This window comes from Saimiri boliviensis, chromosome 1, assembly GCF_048565385.1.
Source record: "Saimiri boliviensis isolate mSaiBol1 chromosome 1, mSaiBol1.pri, whole genome shotgun sequence".
Lineage (NCBI taxonomy): Eukaryota > Metazoa > Chordata > Mammalia > Primates > Cebidae > Saimiri > Saimiri boliviensis.
The window spans coordinates 26,108,385-26,125,035 of record NC_133449.1 but is presented as its reverse complement, the minus strand read 5'-3'; the positions used below and the strand labels follow the sequence as shown (position 1 = coordinate 26,125,035).

The window sequence follows — 16,651 nt, the reverse complement described above, 5'->3', positions numbered from 1 at the left end:
AGTATTAATCCCATTTTATAGATGAGGAAACTAAGGCTTTAGGAAAAAAGTAAAAAGCTCTTTCTTCAAAGCTTCCAGAGTTGAACATGACTAAGAAACAGCGACTGTATTAAAGCTTTGGGAGGTTTTAGGAAAACTCTGGGAATGAAAGGAAGAAAAATGGTAGGAGCAGTTGTAAAGTTTTCTTTCAGTAAATTTGTGAGCAGAGGAAAAAAGATGAGTGGAAAGAGGCGCAAGACACTTTGGGGACATAGGGTGTTTTTAAGTTTTGGTAGCCCTAAGAGAGTTTATGTAGTGTCTTACCTGGTATGTGTCATCAGGCGTTTGGGAGGTGTCTGAGGTTCGCAGATAGAAGGAAGGGAATAACTGCTACCACAACCAAGAGCGTGGGAGGGAAAGGGATTAAGAGCGCACAGCTGGAGAACAGCCTGGGTTCAAACATGGGGCATTTTCTTCCTCATTGTCTTCAAGCCTGCTACTGAAAAATTTTTTAAGTGCCTACTGCCAGAGCTGGGAGATTGATGTGAAAATGGAAATATTCTCCTCAGAAGCAATGTCATGTAATGGGAGTTACAGTTTCTATAATTTAGACGTACTAAGTGTGGTCTAACAGCTTTTTGTGGGATTTGTCTGGAAAATGAATACCGTATGTTAACGTCTTCTATGGGAAAATGCTTGAGGAAGAACCCACCTTACAAACTAATTTAAGTGTGACCCAGTCATTAATTATTAGGACTATAGAGACTGCCACCACCCAGTTCTGGGCGAGTCAGGAGCAGCAGCCTATGAAAAGCTGTTACTGCCACCTGTCTCATTTTCAGAACACCCAGGAGCAAGCAGGCCGATCTTTCTAAAAACAAAATAGAACAAAAACCTTTTCAGTGTTTTGCTCTGACATCATCAATGAGTCCCTGACACAAGTGGTGGACATTAGTTTTCTCCGTGTAGCTCCCTCCCCTTTTGCACCTACCAAGGAAAACAAATAAGACAATCTGAAAACAATTAAAAGGATTTAAAAATTATTTGCTTTTACTTTTATTACAATAAATAATTATCGATAATAGAATTAAACAATTTTCAGTTAAAACCTACTGCATTACTTTGGGGTTTCACAGCAGCAGAAATAAACATAATCCAGTTGAAAGGGCAAGGCTTCCAGAATCCAGTGACAAGAAACAGTCTGGTCTTGATTATTTGGGCTAGCAATGCGAAACACTAATACAGATAATGCAGAAACAAGGAAATGCATCGGCATACTCTATTTGCACATCACATTATCTGACACTTCACAATATTCCAGCTAAATAATTTAAGCGAGTCATGAGGTTCTGTTTCCACAAGAGTTAGAGTTTTCTCCCAGCAAGCCTGCAGCACAACTGCTCCCAAAGCCACCCGCTGGCCAGAAATGGGCCCCATCATCATGCAGACCCAGAAGCCTCCACCCTGGTGGAAGCAGCCCATCTTTCTCAAAGCTCTTTCTGGCTCACACAACCCCTGGTTAAAGGAAAATGGGAAAGTGACATATTTAAAGGGCCCTTCTTGAGGACTGAGATGAACTAGAAGACAGACAGACTGTGGCTCCAGATCAGGAAGAGGCTTCAGAGTAAGGGCCACATGCAGATTAAGTCCACATGAAGAAACAACCTAATAAAGGCTGACCATTTTGCTGATAATCAAGTAGACTGCATGTATGTATGATTATATCATACATACATATGTGGAGAATATATGTGTAAATATTTAAAAGGCATATACACACATAACCAGATAAAATAAATGGTACATACATTGCTACTATGAACACAGCAAGTCCCAGACAGACCAACGACTAATATGTTCAATTAAACTACTTGAATTAAACCACTCTTCCTCTCCACCTGCTTGCAGCAAACATATTCCAGTTGCACAAGCGGTGTTGTTTCCAGGTTCCTGAGAAGGAATGGAATTGTCCTCTTGTTTCAAAACACTATAGAAAGCCAACTGCAACATGTCCAAGCTAAACTCAATAGGTGGCATGATTCCTGCCTCCTATTCTTAAGTCACAGGGCATGAAACCTTACTCAAAAAGATACCAATTTCTTTTGCTACAATTGGCTACAAATTTACATATTATGTTAGATGAAGAGGAGCGGGAGGAGGTGGGCAGCAGGGAGTTTACATCTTGGCAATTATTCATTGCCTTTCCCTTTACCCAGAGAAAAACCACCCTGAAATTTAGAGTTCAATAATAAATTTTGCTTTCTTGGCACATTTTTTAAAATGAGCATATCATTACACATAGTTAGGTCTTCATCTCCTGAATGATTGCTCCGGAGAGGCAAGTTATCTAAACAACAAAATAACCTACACAAAAAGTTAATATTGTGAGCAGTCTCAATGTGTAGTTATTAAACTCAAAGTCTAATGCTGAATGACAACAGTAATTTAAACAAATGTATTTATTTATTTTGAGGTGGAGTCTTGCTCTGTCGCCCCGGCTGGAGTACGGTGGCACGATCTTGGCTGGCTGCAATCTTCAAGTGATTCTCCTGCCTCAGCCTTCCCAGTAACTGGGATCAAAGGCGCATGCCACTACACCCAGCTAATTGTTTTTGTATTTTTAGTAGAGATGGGGTTTTGCCATGTTGCCCAGCTTAGTCTTGAACTCCTGGGCTCAAGCAATTCACCTGCCTTGGCTTCTCAAAGTGCTGAGATTGCAGGTGTGGGCCACCGTGCCTGGCCCAGATTTATAATGCTATTCACAGATCTTGCAGAATTATAACACACTCCTACAACTTGGTTAGTGACATCAAGTAGTAACTATGTTCCAGGTCAAGAACTTACTCTTGTTATAGTCAAATTGTGCTTGTCAAGAATATCAGAATCAAGAATTCATGGTGAATTGTATATATTTTAATAAAACCCTAAAATTAATTCTAAGTTTAATTGCTACCCACAGAAACTGCTCAAGAGTAGGTTTTAGCCAAAGAGACATGAAATATCCAGAGCATTTGGCTACCCCCTGTGTCTTCAATACTGTCTCTAACTTCAATTTTAGTATATGTGTTGCTGAAGAGAACAGTCTGCCTCCCATTTCAACATAGCATTAAGGTACTCTATAGACATCATCCAATATACATGCTTTTAAAATAGCACTACTCTCTGATTTAGCCTGGCTTTCTAAGAATGATTCTCTGGAGAGAAAGACCATGTGAATGGTCTGTGGAAGACCAGAACAATCCTGTTGAGGTCCAAATGAATTTTCCTGGAGACAAGCCTTTGTTGAAATATTCTAAAATCAGTATACGTGGCATCATCCAATTCTGGGAACCTGGCCTTTCTAAGCATATGCAACACAACCCCCTCATTTAAGCTACCTGTGAGAGAGCTACAAATGGCAAAACTTGTTTTGCTACTCCAAATGTTAATACATTAAAAGATCTGTCTATATAGAGAGAGCAGATCCCTGCTTAAAAAAAAGAGAGATTATTATCTCTTGCATATTTGTTTACTAAAGAGCAAAGCATCTTATTAGCATGCAGGCTTAAAAGGTTACATCTATTCTGCACTGTAGAATAGCCAACTATTTCACTGGAAATGAATAGCCAACAAATCCAATTTCCACAGCTCCATGCAAGGAAGAAGCATATCATCACTTTCTCTGGAAAAGTTAAGACAACCGTGATTAACCATATACCCCAAAGTACCTGCTTGCCAATGTCAGTCATTTGTACCACTGTCAAACATAAAAACTAAAATATGCAAATCAAATGGGTTACATAATCAATTTACTTAAGCTTCTGAAAATGCCCAGAGCATCATACGTTCAAGTTTCAAAGATTTAACACCATTTTACTTTTAAAACTGTCACTTTAAATGTACATGTCAAAGTGCTTCAAATGTAGCATACTAGTTAAAATTCTTCCTGGAAGGTTCTAGTACTGGCAGCTAACTTACTAAAGTTACTCACCCACAGGGTGTTCAAGAGAGGGCGTGCTGCCTTACAAAGACACCTCATGGGACAAAGAAAATTCTGGTCTGACTTCGCAACTTTTCTACAGAGTACTTAAGTCCGGAACTGAGGTCAAGATGAGGCCACTCTGAACACAGGCATCATTACAACCAAAGATTTCTATATCTGTTTTTGGCTTTTTGGGAACCCAAAGTCAAAAGTTCCAGCCCATCAAGCTTACTTTGTTCCCTCTGGCATGTTCCCAGTACTTGACTAGTCAAGAGATCTAAGGCCATCAAAGAGATCTGAATGTGGCAACATCTAGGGGCCACAAGTCAAGAGCTGAGTGGGCAGGCTCTGTCCGAGATGGTGGCTAGTTACGAGGAAACCCAGGTGAAGAAAGAAGAGGAAGAATGACAAATAGGCTTCTATATAAAATACAAAGGGGAAAAGTAGCCTCTGACTCAAGTACCTTCAGATTTTTATTCTTCATAGGTCACAGAGTCAAAGTCTGTTAAGGAAGCAAGGTACATTCCAAATGCATTTTGACTGACTACAAAATAAACCAGTTCCTTGAAAACAACACTTAGGAAACTTTCAAATTCACAGGATGTTAAGGTGGTCCTTTCTTCTCTTTAAAGTGGATATTATGCCTGTTTTTTCCTTTGTATATTCTCCCAAAGCTCAGGCTCCAGGTCATAATCAACACTCTTTTGGTATCTATTTAGAATTTGGGTAACTCTAGACATATACTCCCCTCCTCTCAATATCTCTAAATTAGAATAAATAACATGATGGTATTAGTACTGTAACATCCTGAACTCAGCATTTAGCTTTCTTTTCAAAATTAGAATTAAAAGTATTTTAATAATGATGTTAAAATGCCAAGAAGGGGGCCGGGTGTGGTGGCTCACACCTGTAATCCCCACACTTCGGGAGGCCGAGATGGGCAGATCACGAGGTCAGGAGTTCAAGACCATCCTGGTCAACATGGTGAAACCTTGTCTCTATTAAAAAAAAGAAAAAAAAAAAGCCGGGCGCGGTGGCTCAAGCCTGTAATCCCAGCACTTTGGGAGGCCGAGGCGGGTGGATCACGAGGTCAAGAGATCAAGACCATCCTGGTCAACATGGTGAAACCCTGTCTCTACTAAAAATACAAAAAGTTAGCTGGGTATGGTGGTGGGTGCCTATAATCCCAGCTACTCAGGAGGCTGAGACAGGAGAATTGCCTGAACCCAGGAGGCGGAGGTTGCGGTGAGCCGAGATCGCGCCATTGCACTCCAGCCTGGGTAACAAGAGCGAAACTCCGTCTCAAAAAAAAAAAAAAAATATATATATATATATATATATATATATATATATATTTTTTTTTTAATGCCAAGGAGAAATATTTAGCTTTTTATTTGGAAGTTATTTACTCTATTACCCTTAAGACTAAAACCCATAAACTCGCTTATCAATTACCTCTATGTGGAAGCATGACACTTTAAATTGTGGCCACTTCAAACTGTGTACTGCACTAACATCATGGATTATATTAAAGGATCACAAAAGGCAGCATTAGCATTCGCTATCTAGGTATTATTAAATGTTTTTATCCCATGCCCACCTCAAATCTAGAATTATTATCTGACAAGCCCGAAGGATACTTTTTCATACCATAACCTAAAAAGACACTTCTTACAGGTGTATGCAACTTTGGTCAGCAGAAACACATTAAGAACCTCTGGCCTAGCTAAGGCACTCTATTCGGAAAGTACAGAAACATGCATGTATGCTCCTTATCTGGCGTTGCTCCCCAAAAGGCAGCTCACTGTATGCTGGGGAGAAAGGCTGGGGTGTGAAGTCACCCACAATATCATGCATAAGCCTGAAAGAGCTTTTATACTTTGGAAATGTTATAGTAATTGGCATGACATAAATGCAGACAGCTACCTGTCATGAATCCTGCCTCAGCTGCTATATCTCTAGGCAACAAATGGGGGCTTTCAAGATGGCAGACTAAAACAAGAAGAGTCAGCAGTACACTAAAGCTTCACTAGTATCCTGAAACAACAGTTAATTGCTCAATTTCACTTTCCCCTTGTGGACAGCACTTTTCTTTCATCTAGCAATGTCAATAAAACTGACTATGGCATAATTCTTTACCACCATAAGGAAACAGGTCAGAAAGCACAGGCACAAAACAATTTTCAAATAAATTTGATAAAACCAAAAGAGCTGCAGAAACCCACTTTTGAAGTAAAAGAACCCCCAAACTATAGGACGTAACCCTAATGCCAGAAGTAACAGGTATTTTTACCAGACTGTACAAGGTGAAGAAAGCCTGTAGTCCAAATTTATCATTTTATAAATATGTATCAGTTCATTTCTTATACAATACAGATTAACCTTGTCCTTGTGTACAAGGTCAGCAAAACAGTAAAATAATTAGCTTAGAAATCTTAAAACAAAGCCTTTTCCCCACCCCCAATTAACACTTTATCCAGTTCAATTTTACAGATCACAAAGAACAAGGTATACAAAAAATAGTTACCGTCACTTAATTGGTTAATTCTCTGACTTCCATGATGGCAATTAACAAACATGGGATCACTCTCCACGTTCTTCTGCATCAATTTCTCATCTATTTCCAATGTTCATCTGCGTCTCAGAGAAAGTCACCAAATACACCTCAACCTTTATAATTTTTTAAAATGAGTATAGAACCATGAGCTAGTGCTGTGACTCATTTCTAATAACTTCAATGACAATGATTGGAATTTATAAATTTTAAAAATATCAATTACAGTTTTTTTTTACAAAGCAGCAGTCTGAAATTCAACAAAGAAATACACTATAATTAAATTTAGCAATGGTCACATTCATAAATAATAGTTACGAATTTAATTACATATCAACACAGTGGTGCCTATTTTATCCAAGTGCAACCTGTCCAAAAAAAAGGGGTTTAAGATACACTCTTCATTAAAGCACAAACTTCATTCAGTGAAAAATAAAAGAATATCGGCAAGTAAATTTCACCACCACCAAATTAAATGAAGACTAACAAAGAAACAGAAGAAAATATATCCACATCATGAAAAAATATGGTTTATAGAGTAACTACATTAAAATTAAAGAAATTTTTATGTTTATCAGTATACCTCAGAAATTATTCCAAGTCATATTAACATTAAAGAGGGCATGTACTCAGTAAGGCATATATATCAAAAGTTTTCTTCAAGTGGGGAAATGGATAAGTTGGGGAAGAGAGAATTTCTATCTGTTTCATCGTGTATGAAACAAAAAACAAAGCACCCCACCCTGAAAAAAGAGAGAGGGGAAGGACAGACAGACAAACTGAATCGAAAAATTAATTTTGGTCATAGTGAGGTTCATAAAATTCCCAACTCCAATTTGTATGTATCTTATAAGGTATTTTATCTGCACGCCTTACAAGTCATTATCATAAGAGTGGATTGTCACATCCATTCCTCTACAATCAGAGCTCACAGGCACCAAATCTCGGGAAGCTGCAGCTGAAGGGGGAAAAATGTCACATTTAAACAATGAACCATCCCAATGGGTGAGCTATAATTACAACCCATTCTCAAATTCTCAACCAAATAATTTTTCTTTAGGAGAAAATTAAACTGTTAATCAAGATCTGGTCCATAACAAAGAGAGCTAGAATGCTAGAGAATCTAAATATATATTAGCTAAATGTATTAGCTCTCTTATCATTTGAGGACAAAAGGCATTTTCATGGGAAAGAGAAACCAGTATTTGGCAACTGTCTATTGTTTGGTAATCATTGGCATCTCTTGCTGAAGGTGACTTAGTTTTAATCCTTTCTCTATACTAGATTTGGACTATTGCTATGCCCACTATTACAAAGTACCAAATACAAAAACACATTGTGGTTTTCTGAGTGTTATCAGTGTTCTGAAACCAATTTTGGTATTTAAAAAATAAAAACAAAGCATCTTTAACCCTGCATGAATCAAAACATTGTAAACTCACGAAGCTAAAATCACTACGAACATTATGCTGGTCTAATGTACATTCTGCTCAACCAAAATGTCACGTAGTTTTATAAAAAATAAAATAGGCTAAGAGTTAGTAGGTCCAAAATTTCACAAATTCAGATTATATGTATCATTCCTGCTGTCCAAGTACCATACTGAGATCCCATGTCTGTCAAGCAGATCAGTCTAGTTCAATGGTGATGGATGAAATATTTACAAGCATTTATTTACAGTACTTCTTTCTGTCCAAAGAAAGAAGATTATTACAGGCCAATATTCTTTTCTTCCATTCCTAGTCAATCTGAGTTTGGTTTCCTCAATGAGAAGGGGTAAATCTGAAAATGGCTGCTCAGCTGCTTTACCTACGAAAAATCAGAATGTGAGGCAATGACAAATGCGCACCTTGTTATTTTTTTAAAGCACACAGAATTTACTCCATAGAGGTAACAATTTATTGACATGGCAAAAATCATGATAAATACTGAAGAGGTTTTTCTGGATTAGGACAGCTATAGAGCTAGACAGCTGAATGGCAGCACTGGAACTACCCTGGGAAAGTTAGGACTTGGAACTAAAATCTAGTCTTCAGAACACTCAAGACCACTCAAATTCACAACCAAATCTGAAAAACTATAGGATTAGTTGACCTGTTGTATCTAGATCAAGCAATCATATTTATAGTTAGATTTAATATTCAGCTTGCTGAAACATTTCTAAGTAGTCTTTCCTAATCCTGAAGAGATAGTAGAAAACTAGATCTATGAATCTGGAGAGGCCTTATTAGTTAGGGTATCTCTAGTGGGAAGGCAAGAGCTTAGTTATAGGCCAGTGAGTGCATGTCATTTACTTGATAATTATTATTTATATTTCAGTAGTTCAGTGAATGTTCTGTGTGGCCTAGCAAGTTTTACCTCCTGGCCAGAAGTTGTAGAAGTGGTAAAAGAACACAAAGACAAAAAAGATGATCCTAAATTTTTTTCCAGTTAGCTTGTTATTTATTTTCCAGATTTTTAGCAATGAAAATGTAGTACCTTTATAAGTAACAGAAAAATGTATTTGGGTTTGGTTTGGCATATCTGTAGTTTTCTAAAGATATGCTTCTAAAAGGCTATCGTAAATTAAAACAATTAAAAAAGACACTGGCAAATGGAGATTCTACGCCATGCATACATTGATGAAATACCAGGAAAAAGGCCCAAGAGTGTTGATATAAGGCATACAATGTTACATTTGTACAAATAAAAACAAAAATAATTATGTCTTATGTCACAATTCATCACATTTTTTTTTCCTTAGCAATTTTATCCAGTTTGTTCTAACAAATGAGGGCGACTTTGGAGAGAAACGCTAAGGGAAGAAAATCCACATATGGCAGCACATGCAAGGTGTATAGTTGTTACCAAGCATGATAGCTGCCTCCCCAACTTAAGAACTGTGTATGAAAATACAGAAGATATTTTGTTTCTCAAACAGATTTACGGTAGGGTTCCTTTCCAAACAAACATACCAAATAGAAGTATTGTAAGAGTCATAAAAATGTGAATATCCTATCACAACCCCATTCCTATGAAATTATCCTCAGAAAATAAACGAAACAAAAATATTCCAGATTGTTTATGCCAACTTTTTTTTTTTTTTTTTTTTTTTTTGAGACAAGGCCTCACTCACTTTGTCACCCAGGCTGGAGCACAGCAGCACCATCTCAGCTCACTGCAGCCTTGACCTCCTAGGCTCCAGCGATCCTCCCACCTCAGCCCTCCAAGTAGCTGGGACTACAGGTGCACATCTGGCTAATTTTTTTTGTATTTTTTGCAGAAACAGGGTTTCACCGTGTTACCCAGGGTGGTCTCAAATTCCTGAGCTCAAGCGATCCACCCACCTTAGCCTCCCAAAGTAGTAGGATTACAGGTGTGAGCCTCCACACCCAGCTTAGGACAATATGTATAATGGTGAAAATCTGGAAACAACCTAAATGATTGAAATAACTGTGCTGTGCAAGGTCATTATTAAGTAATCTCCTTGGTGGAATTTTGCACAGCCTACATTAAAATATGTAAAATAATTAGAAAAGAATGTTAAAGTGAAAGAAAAACCACATGATTCTATTTGATTTCATTATCTATATTCATGCACTCATCCTAAAACTAGTTAATTTTAGAAGAAAATATTGTTTACAAAATATTTCTTAAAATCCCTTTTCTTCTATATTTCCTCTTATATTACTTTTGCTGATGAGGGCTCAAGAATAGCATAAATGAAGTAAAATTTCAAATAATGCGAAAGTCTTCCTTCGGTTAGAAATTCTAATCTCCTTCACCTCGACTGCTTATCAAACTGGGCATTGGGAGGGAAAAAGCACTATAGGACCCACTTTAGTTTCTGTCCAAATTTTGTTAATAATAAACAATAAAAATGCGCCTAAAAGCTAAGAAGCAAGTGAAGAAATAATCAACAAATGTGATTATCTGGTCCCATATAAACTCCCAAACAGTTCACAATTCTACTCAAGAAAATGACTTATACATACCCACTTACAATAAGAACTAATTCCTCATAATAATTATCCAGCTTTAAAATCATTTATAATTACTCATTGGAGAAACAATATCTGAAATTACACATCTAGATATTATCCACAATTTAGAGTATATCCCAAAACCCTTACAGCTGCTATAATAAGCAACGTTCTTTTTAAAATTTTCCATTGCCTCCTTTCTACTAGGAGACATTTATTGGTTCCATTGATAAGACCAAACTTGTACCAATTTTGCTGTAGATTACTCACCACTCGTACTCCATAATGGATGTGGGCCAGAGTGAAAGCAGTTGTTAATGTATATAGGATAATGCTCTCAATGTAAGAGGACACTCCTAAGTTTACCACTAAGACAACCAAGAAGAGAGGAACCAGCAGCCAATTCAAAGTTGGACACCGGGTACTACTCATTTGGCAAACAATCAGCTGACACTGGAAGTTAGTTTAAAAAATAAGAGAGAAAAAAAGAAAATTTTCATTAGCACAGCACTTTCAAAACTAGTCATTCCAACATTTGAAAAGCATTCAAGTACCTGAGCCAATACACTTACATTATCTAAGTTCAGAAGTTCTCAATGCTTAGAGGCCCAACTGGACCCTTGACCCACCACAAAAACCCACGGACCCTCAAGAGTGTATGTCAGAAGAGGCTGGAAGATAACTGAATAAGGATGCTATAGCAGGCATTCTTGCACAGGGCAACAAAAGAAATTTCTCTCCATTTTAAGACTCTATGATATGCAAGAAAAAAAAAAATTCAAAATAGCCTCCCACACCCCCACACAATTAAGTGTCTTTATGGCAATGATGAAGAAGTGCTAACTCTAATTCAGTCCCATTGCCATCATTAATATCTCAAATCCTCTTTGGCTCTTTTATTTTTGAAGACCTAACTTAAATATAGTTTATTATTTCAGAGATAGGTTTTACACAATCCAGTAGTGTTTTTAGATATTTAAACCCTATAAAATCAGAAGGGCTTGGGACATTACACATGTTGCAAACATGGAAACATAGGATGAGTAGCAAAGTTACAAAATAAAAACTTATAAGGACCCAGCCTGGGCTGGAACACAGACTTGCTGGCTTTCAGGACTATCAGGGTCTTTTCTCAACTACTGATCTCTGCTTCCTGTCTGCTCTCTTGCATGGTGCAGCATGGGAAGAAATTGATAAAAAATACGTTCTATTTATTACAAGTTTTAAATTCCATGTTCTTAATTTTAAAATCAGCTGATTTTTAAAGTGTGTGTTTCTCTCTATCAAAAATCTCTCCAAGCTTCCTAGAATAATCATTTAGGTCTGCAGCCATTTCAGCCATACTGGTAATGCATTTAGAGACTAAAGGGAATCTATAAACTTTTTCCATGAATTCTTCAGCAGGGAACCAAAATAAAAAATTTAAGTGTGCCACGGTTCCAAACTACTACTGTAGTCTCCAATCCTATTGGTTTCAAAGGGCAAAATAAAACAATTTTTAGCATTTCAGTCTTTGAGGTTACTATTCTTTCAAATTTCTGAAATAAAAATCTTTATATTAAAATCTATTTATTCTAATATCAAAGATTTTTCAAATTATCAAATTCTGTCATACATTCCTAAATACATACTATGATTTTTTCTTTTTTGAAATATATATTATGATTTTTTAAAAGAAAAAAATCTTACTGTGATATTGGCAAAGGCTGTTCCAACCATAAAGTAGAATATTCTAGGATGTATCTCTAAAATATCTGAAGGTGACCAAAGGATCCAGGCTGTAGACAAAATGAACAGCAAGCATGGAGAAAAGAAGGGAACCACAGCTTCATAGACTGAATTGTGTTTCAAGGTATTATTTTTATAGCTTCTGGAAAAAAAAAATCAAGTAATACACAGAACATTATTACATATAAATTGTACAGTCCTTGTACTGTAGTTTATAGTTTCCTTATTTATACACTTATTTTGTACTCACAATAATCCTGTGGCATAGACAGAACCAACATCATTAATCCCATTTTACAGACAGGTTAAGTGAGGATAAGAGAATTTAAATTTACAAAACTTGCTACCAAGTGGCAGGGCCAGGGTTAGAACTGAAATTTTCTGACCTCTAGTCCCATTTTTTTCTCTTTAAATCAAACTATCAACTGCTATGCTAAGAATATGAAGATGGGGACTTTGTTCTATAAGATATTCTAATGGGGGAAATAAGATGAACATAAAATACTCGAAGAGTACCTCAAAGTGTGACTTTGACACAAAACGAGACTTTGACACAGTCACAGAGAACTTAGAGTGAGACAGAGCTCACATGAAAGACTATGAGGTGCAACTGCCACACCACATCTCTGTGTCTCTAGCACACAGCAGGTTTTCCAGTACACATCTGCTCACCTGAACAGAGCTCCAAATGCCAATCCTGGTTAGGCCACTGATCACACCACCTAGGGCAATATGTTGCCCAATCAGAGCCTCACTGCTACAAAATGAGGAAAAAATGTAGAGAAATAATCTCTACACCCTTCAGAGCTTTAAATCTTATGGCTTCTACAAATGACTGCCAACTCCAATAAATGAAGAAGATTCATAGAGCTTGGTTTAACATAAATAAGATTCTGCTACACAGATTAGAGAGCTAAAGGATGAAGTGAGAACTGTAAGAAAATGTTTCAACCGGAGGAAAAAGCAGCAAAGGAAACAGTGGGAGCAAAATTACTAAAGCAGGAAAGAGCAAACTCTATTCAGGAGACAATAAGCAAATTCAGTGTGGCTGAGCAAAAGTGGGGAAGCGCATAGATCAGAGAAACGAAGCTCTACCTGAGCAACTCCCATCTCCCCGCAACCCAGACAGGAACTTCTACCGAAGGGCTATTTAAGAAAAGTCAGCACAGGTCCAATTTGGTCCTAAACTACACTCATCCAGAAATTTTATGATCTTGTAAATGTAAGATCACAAAATGCAAATGTACTAATATTCGATAGGGATATATTCCCTCCTGGTGAAAAGATTCACTCACAAAAGTGATACATTAGAAGGCTATTTGATGAGTCCAAAACCATACAAAAGAACTTGTAGTTTTGTGCTGTGTTTGAAATGACTACATTAGCCACCACAGACACCATAAACTATCCTACTGCATTCTAGATTTAAAATACAGGTTTTGTGACCTTTTCAAAATGTCCTGAATCCAAAAGGAAAACAGATCCCTAAGTTCAACTAACTGCTAAAACTTTTCATATTTCTTGCCCATTTAAAAAATAAAATACTTACCTGAAAAAGTTTAATAAACTCATTGGAAGAGTCACACATAATGCACAGCCTAAAGGGAAAAACATTTCAATCATTATGCTTATTCAAGAGTGATGATTCACAACCTAAAGGGAATAATATTTCAATGATTAAGCTTATTCAAGAATGATGATTACATTATCACGGAATCCATCCAAAACAAATAGTTTTAGACCCCCAAATTTTCAGGTTCAAGTCTGCTTCTGTAATAAAATTAAATACATTTACAAATAACATTTACAACAGGAAGAGTGGCAGTACAATTTGGTGATTCAGAGGGTGGACTCAAAGAGCCAGACAGACCTCAATTTCAGTTGTACCACAAACTGGTTATGGGACTTTAGGCAAGTTGCTGTTTTAGTGCCTCAGTTTCCTTATTTATAAAACAGAGATATTAGTTGTATCAACCCCACAGAATTTTGAGAAGTGAATGAGTTATGACATGTTAAGATACCTGGAACAGTATGAGGAACTGAAACTGCACAGTAAGCATGAGCTACTTGAAAGGGGAATCGTGTTGTTTCCCATTTATTTTTTACCCTCCTAGCTTTTTTGCCCAAGGTCTGGTTATATTGCCCAGGCTGGTCACGAACTCCTGGAGTCAAGCAATCCTCCTACCTCAGCCTTCTGAGCAGCTGAGACTATAAGCATGAGCCACCACACTCAGTCTTCCTAGCATTTTGAATTTCTCCCCCTAGCTACCCCCATCTGCACACTAGTTCTCTCCCCAAAAACTTATAACAAAGACAGCCTTCCCAAGAAACCCTACCACTGAGTCTGCTGTCCTCAGTATCTACTGTCTTCTTCTGCTTTGTGTTATCATTTGCTAATCCAGTTGTCCTCAATTTCTTAGCACTCTTTTATTCACTGTGTTCCCACTTTGCAGAAACTGTACTCTTGAAATTTACCAAGATTTCCTAATGTTCAAATTCATATCATTTTTTCATTCCTGACTTCTAAGAGAAATGCCTTGGTTGACTATCCACTACACTGCAATTCTTTCCTCCCTTTGCCTTTGTGATCCCATTCTCCCTGTTTCCGCTAGCCATCTCATCATTTCATTCTGTGTCCATTATTGGCAATTCGACCTCCTGCATATTACTACCTTGGTGCCCCTTCTAAACACTTGCTAAGACATTTGGCTTAAAACAGAAGACTAGAACCCAACAGAAATCGTATCTCTAAAGAATTACTCTGCTACTTCCAAGTCCAAGTAGAACAAAGTACCCTAAATTAGATGAACTTAGAGGGGGAAGGAAGGAGAAGACCACCTGAGGTCCTCAGTGTTCTCAGGAATTTTTAGCTGGGAAGCACTGGAGGGGAGCCAAGGTTAAATGAATTAACGCAGAATGATTCGTAGCTCTGAGGTGCTGGAAATAGGCTGAGACAAACTAGCAAAAGATTTGCCACCATGAGTAATTTTAGTTTTAAAAATCTTGAAATAACTATCTCAAGTATAGTGAGCATGTAGAAGGCCTGGGCTCTATACAGGTTGCACCTTCTGTTTCTTCTCTATAGTACTTAATGTACTTTCTGTAACCAGTACTTAATTGTTCAATACTTATCTATGAAGTTCTATGTTTCAAGTAGAGAACAGTGATAGAGACCATACATATGCAGACCTGCTTTTCATCTTGTCATAAGTGAAGGCCCAGACTTCATAGTATAGGAAACTTAAGAGGTATAGGAAAATCAGAGTAGAATTTGTTAAAAAAAAAAAAAAAAAAAAAGGACCAAGTTCAATGAGATACATTCCAAGGATAACATGGTCATAAAAAGTATTTGGTTCCTCACATTTCCAGTTTATTTATTAAGTAGGAACTTCAATTAAAACCACCAAGACAAAAAGTACTTTAAGAAAACTTAAAAGAGAAACAACAAATGGGGAAAACTATAATCTATATCAAAGAATGAATATACCTAATATATGAAGATCTTCTAAAAATAAAAGAAATGGCCAACAACCCTATAGAAAAAAAATCTACTTGCGAGATATAAAAATACAGAAGAAGACATACAAATGGCTCTTAAACATTAGAAAAGTTCACTCATAATAACAGAAAGGCAAATTAAAACTACACAGACACGGCCGGGCGCGGTGGCTCAAGCCTGTAATCCCAGCACTTCGGGAGGCCGAGGCGGATGGATCACGAGGTGAAGAGATCGAGACCATCTTGGTCAACAATGTGAAACCCCGTCTCTACTAAAAATACAAAAAATTAGCTGGGCATGGTGGCGCGTGCCTGTGATCCCAGCTACTCAGGAGGCTGAGGCAGGAGAATTGCCTGAACCCGGGAGGCGGAGGTTGTGGAGATTGCGGTGAGCCGAGATCGCACCATTGCACTCCAGCCTGGGTAACGAGCGAAACTCCACTTCAAAAAAAAAACAAAAACTACACAGACACATCATTTCTTAACTATCAGACTGGCAAAAATCCAAACGTCTGACAACAGACTATGCTGGTGAAACTGTAAATTAACAAGCACTTTCATACACTGCTGGTGGGAACAATCACACAATCCATATGGAGGGGAATATGGGAATGTTTAGCAAAATAGCACACATTTGTCCTCCACTAGCAATTCTACTCCTAGGGACCTCTTCCTCAACACCCTGGCAAAAGTATGAAAAGACTGATATATAAGACTATTCACTACAGCAATCTGTATAACAGCAAAAACTGGAACTAACCCAAATGTCTATTGATGGGGGCTGGTTGGACACACTATGGTACATTCATGCAATGAAGTGCCAGGCAGCTGTAAGAAGACTGAGGAAGATCCTTATAGACCACTACGGAGTGATTGCTAGGATATACGATTAAGCAGGGGGAGGAAAAAAGGCACAGTATGGTACAGTATATATACAAAGGAATGCTACCATTTATCTATGAAAGTGGG

General features: G+C 37.5%; 1 protein-coding gene across 1 annotated transcript in view; it reads right to left on the bottom strand.

Annotated features, from left to right (window-relative positions):
• Positions 1-1,002: 1,002 nt before the first annotated feature.
• The window catches only part of SELENOI (selenoprotein I), a 41,561-nt gene continuing 25,912 nt past the window's right edge, over positions 1,003-16,651 (bottom strand). The window contains exons 7-10 of the mRNA XM_003941589.3: positions 13,734-13,782; positions 12,146-12,326; positions 10,727-10,909; positions 1,003-8,303 (exon numbers count right to left, since the gene is read on the bottom strand). Of these exons, the coding sequence (XP_003941638.2) occupies positions 8,205-8,303; positions 10,727-10,909; positions 12,146-12,326; positions 13,734-13,782 (512 nt within the window). The 3' untranslated portion in view covers positions 1,003-8,204. The remainder of the gene's footprint in view (positions 8,304-10,726; positions 10,910-12,145; positions 12,327-13,733; positions 13,783-16,651) is intronic.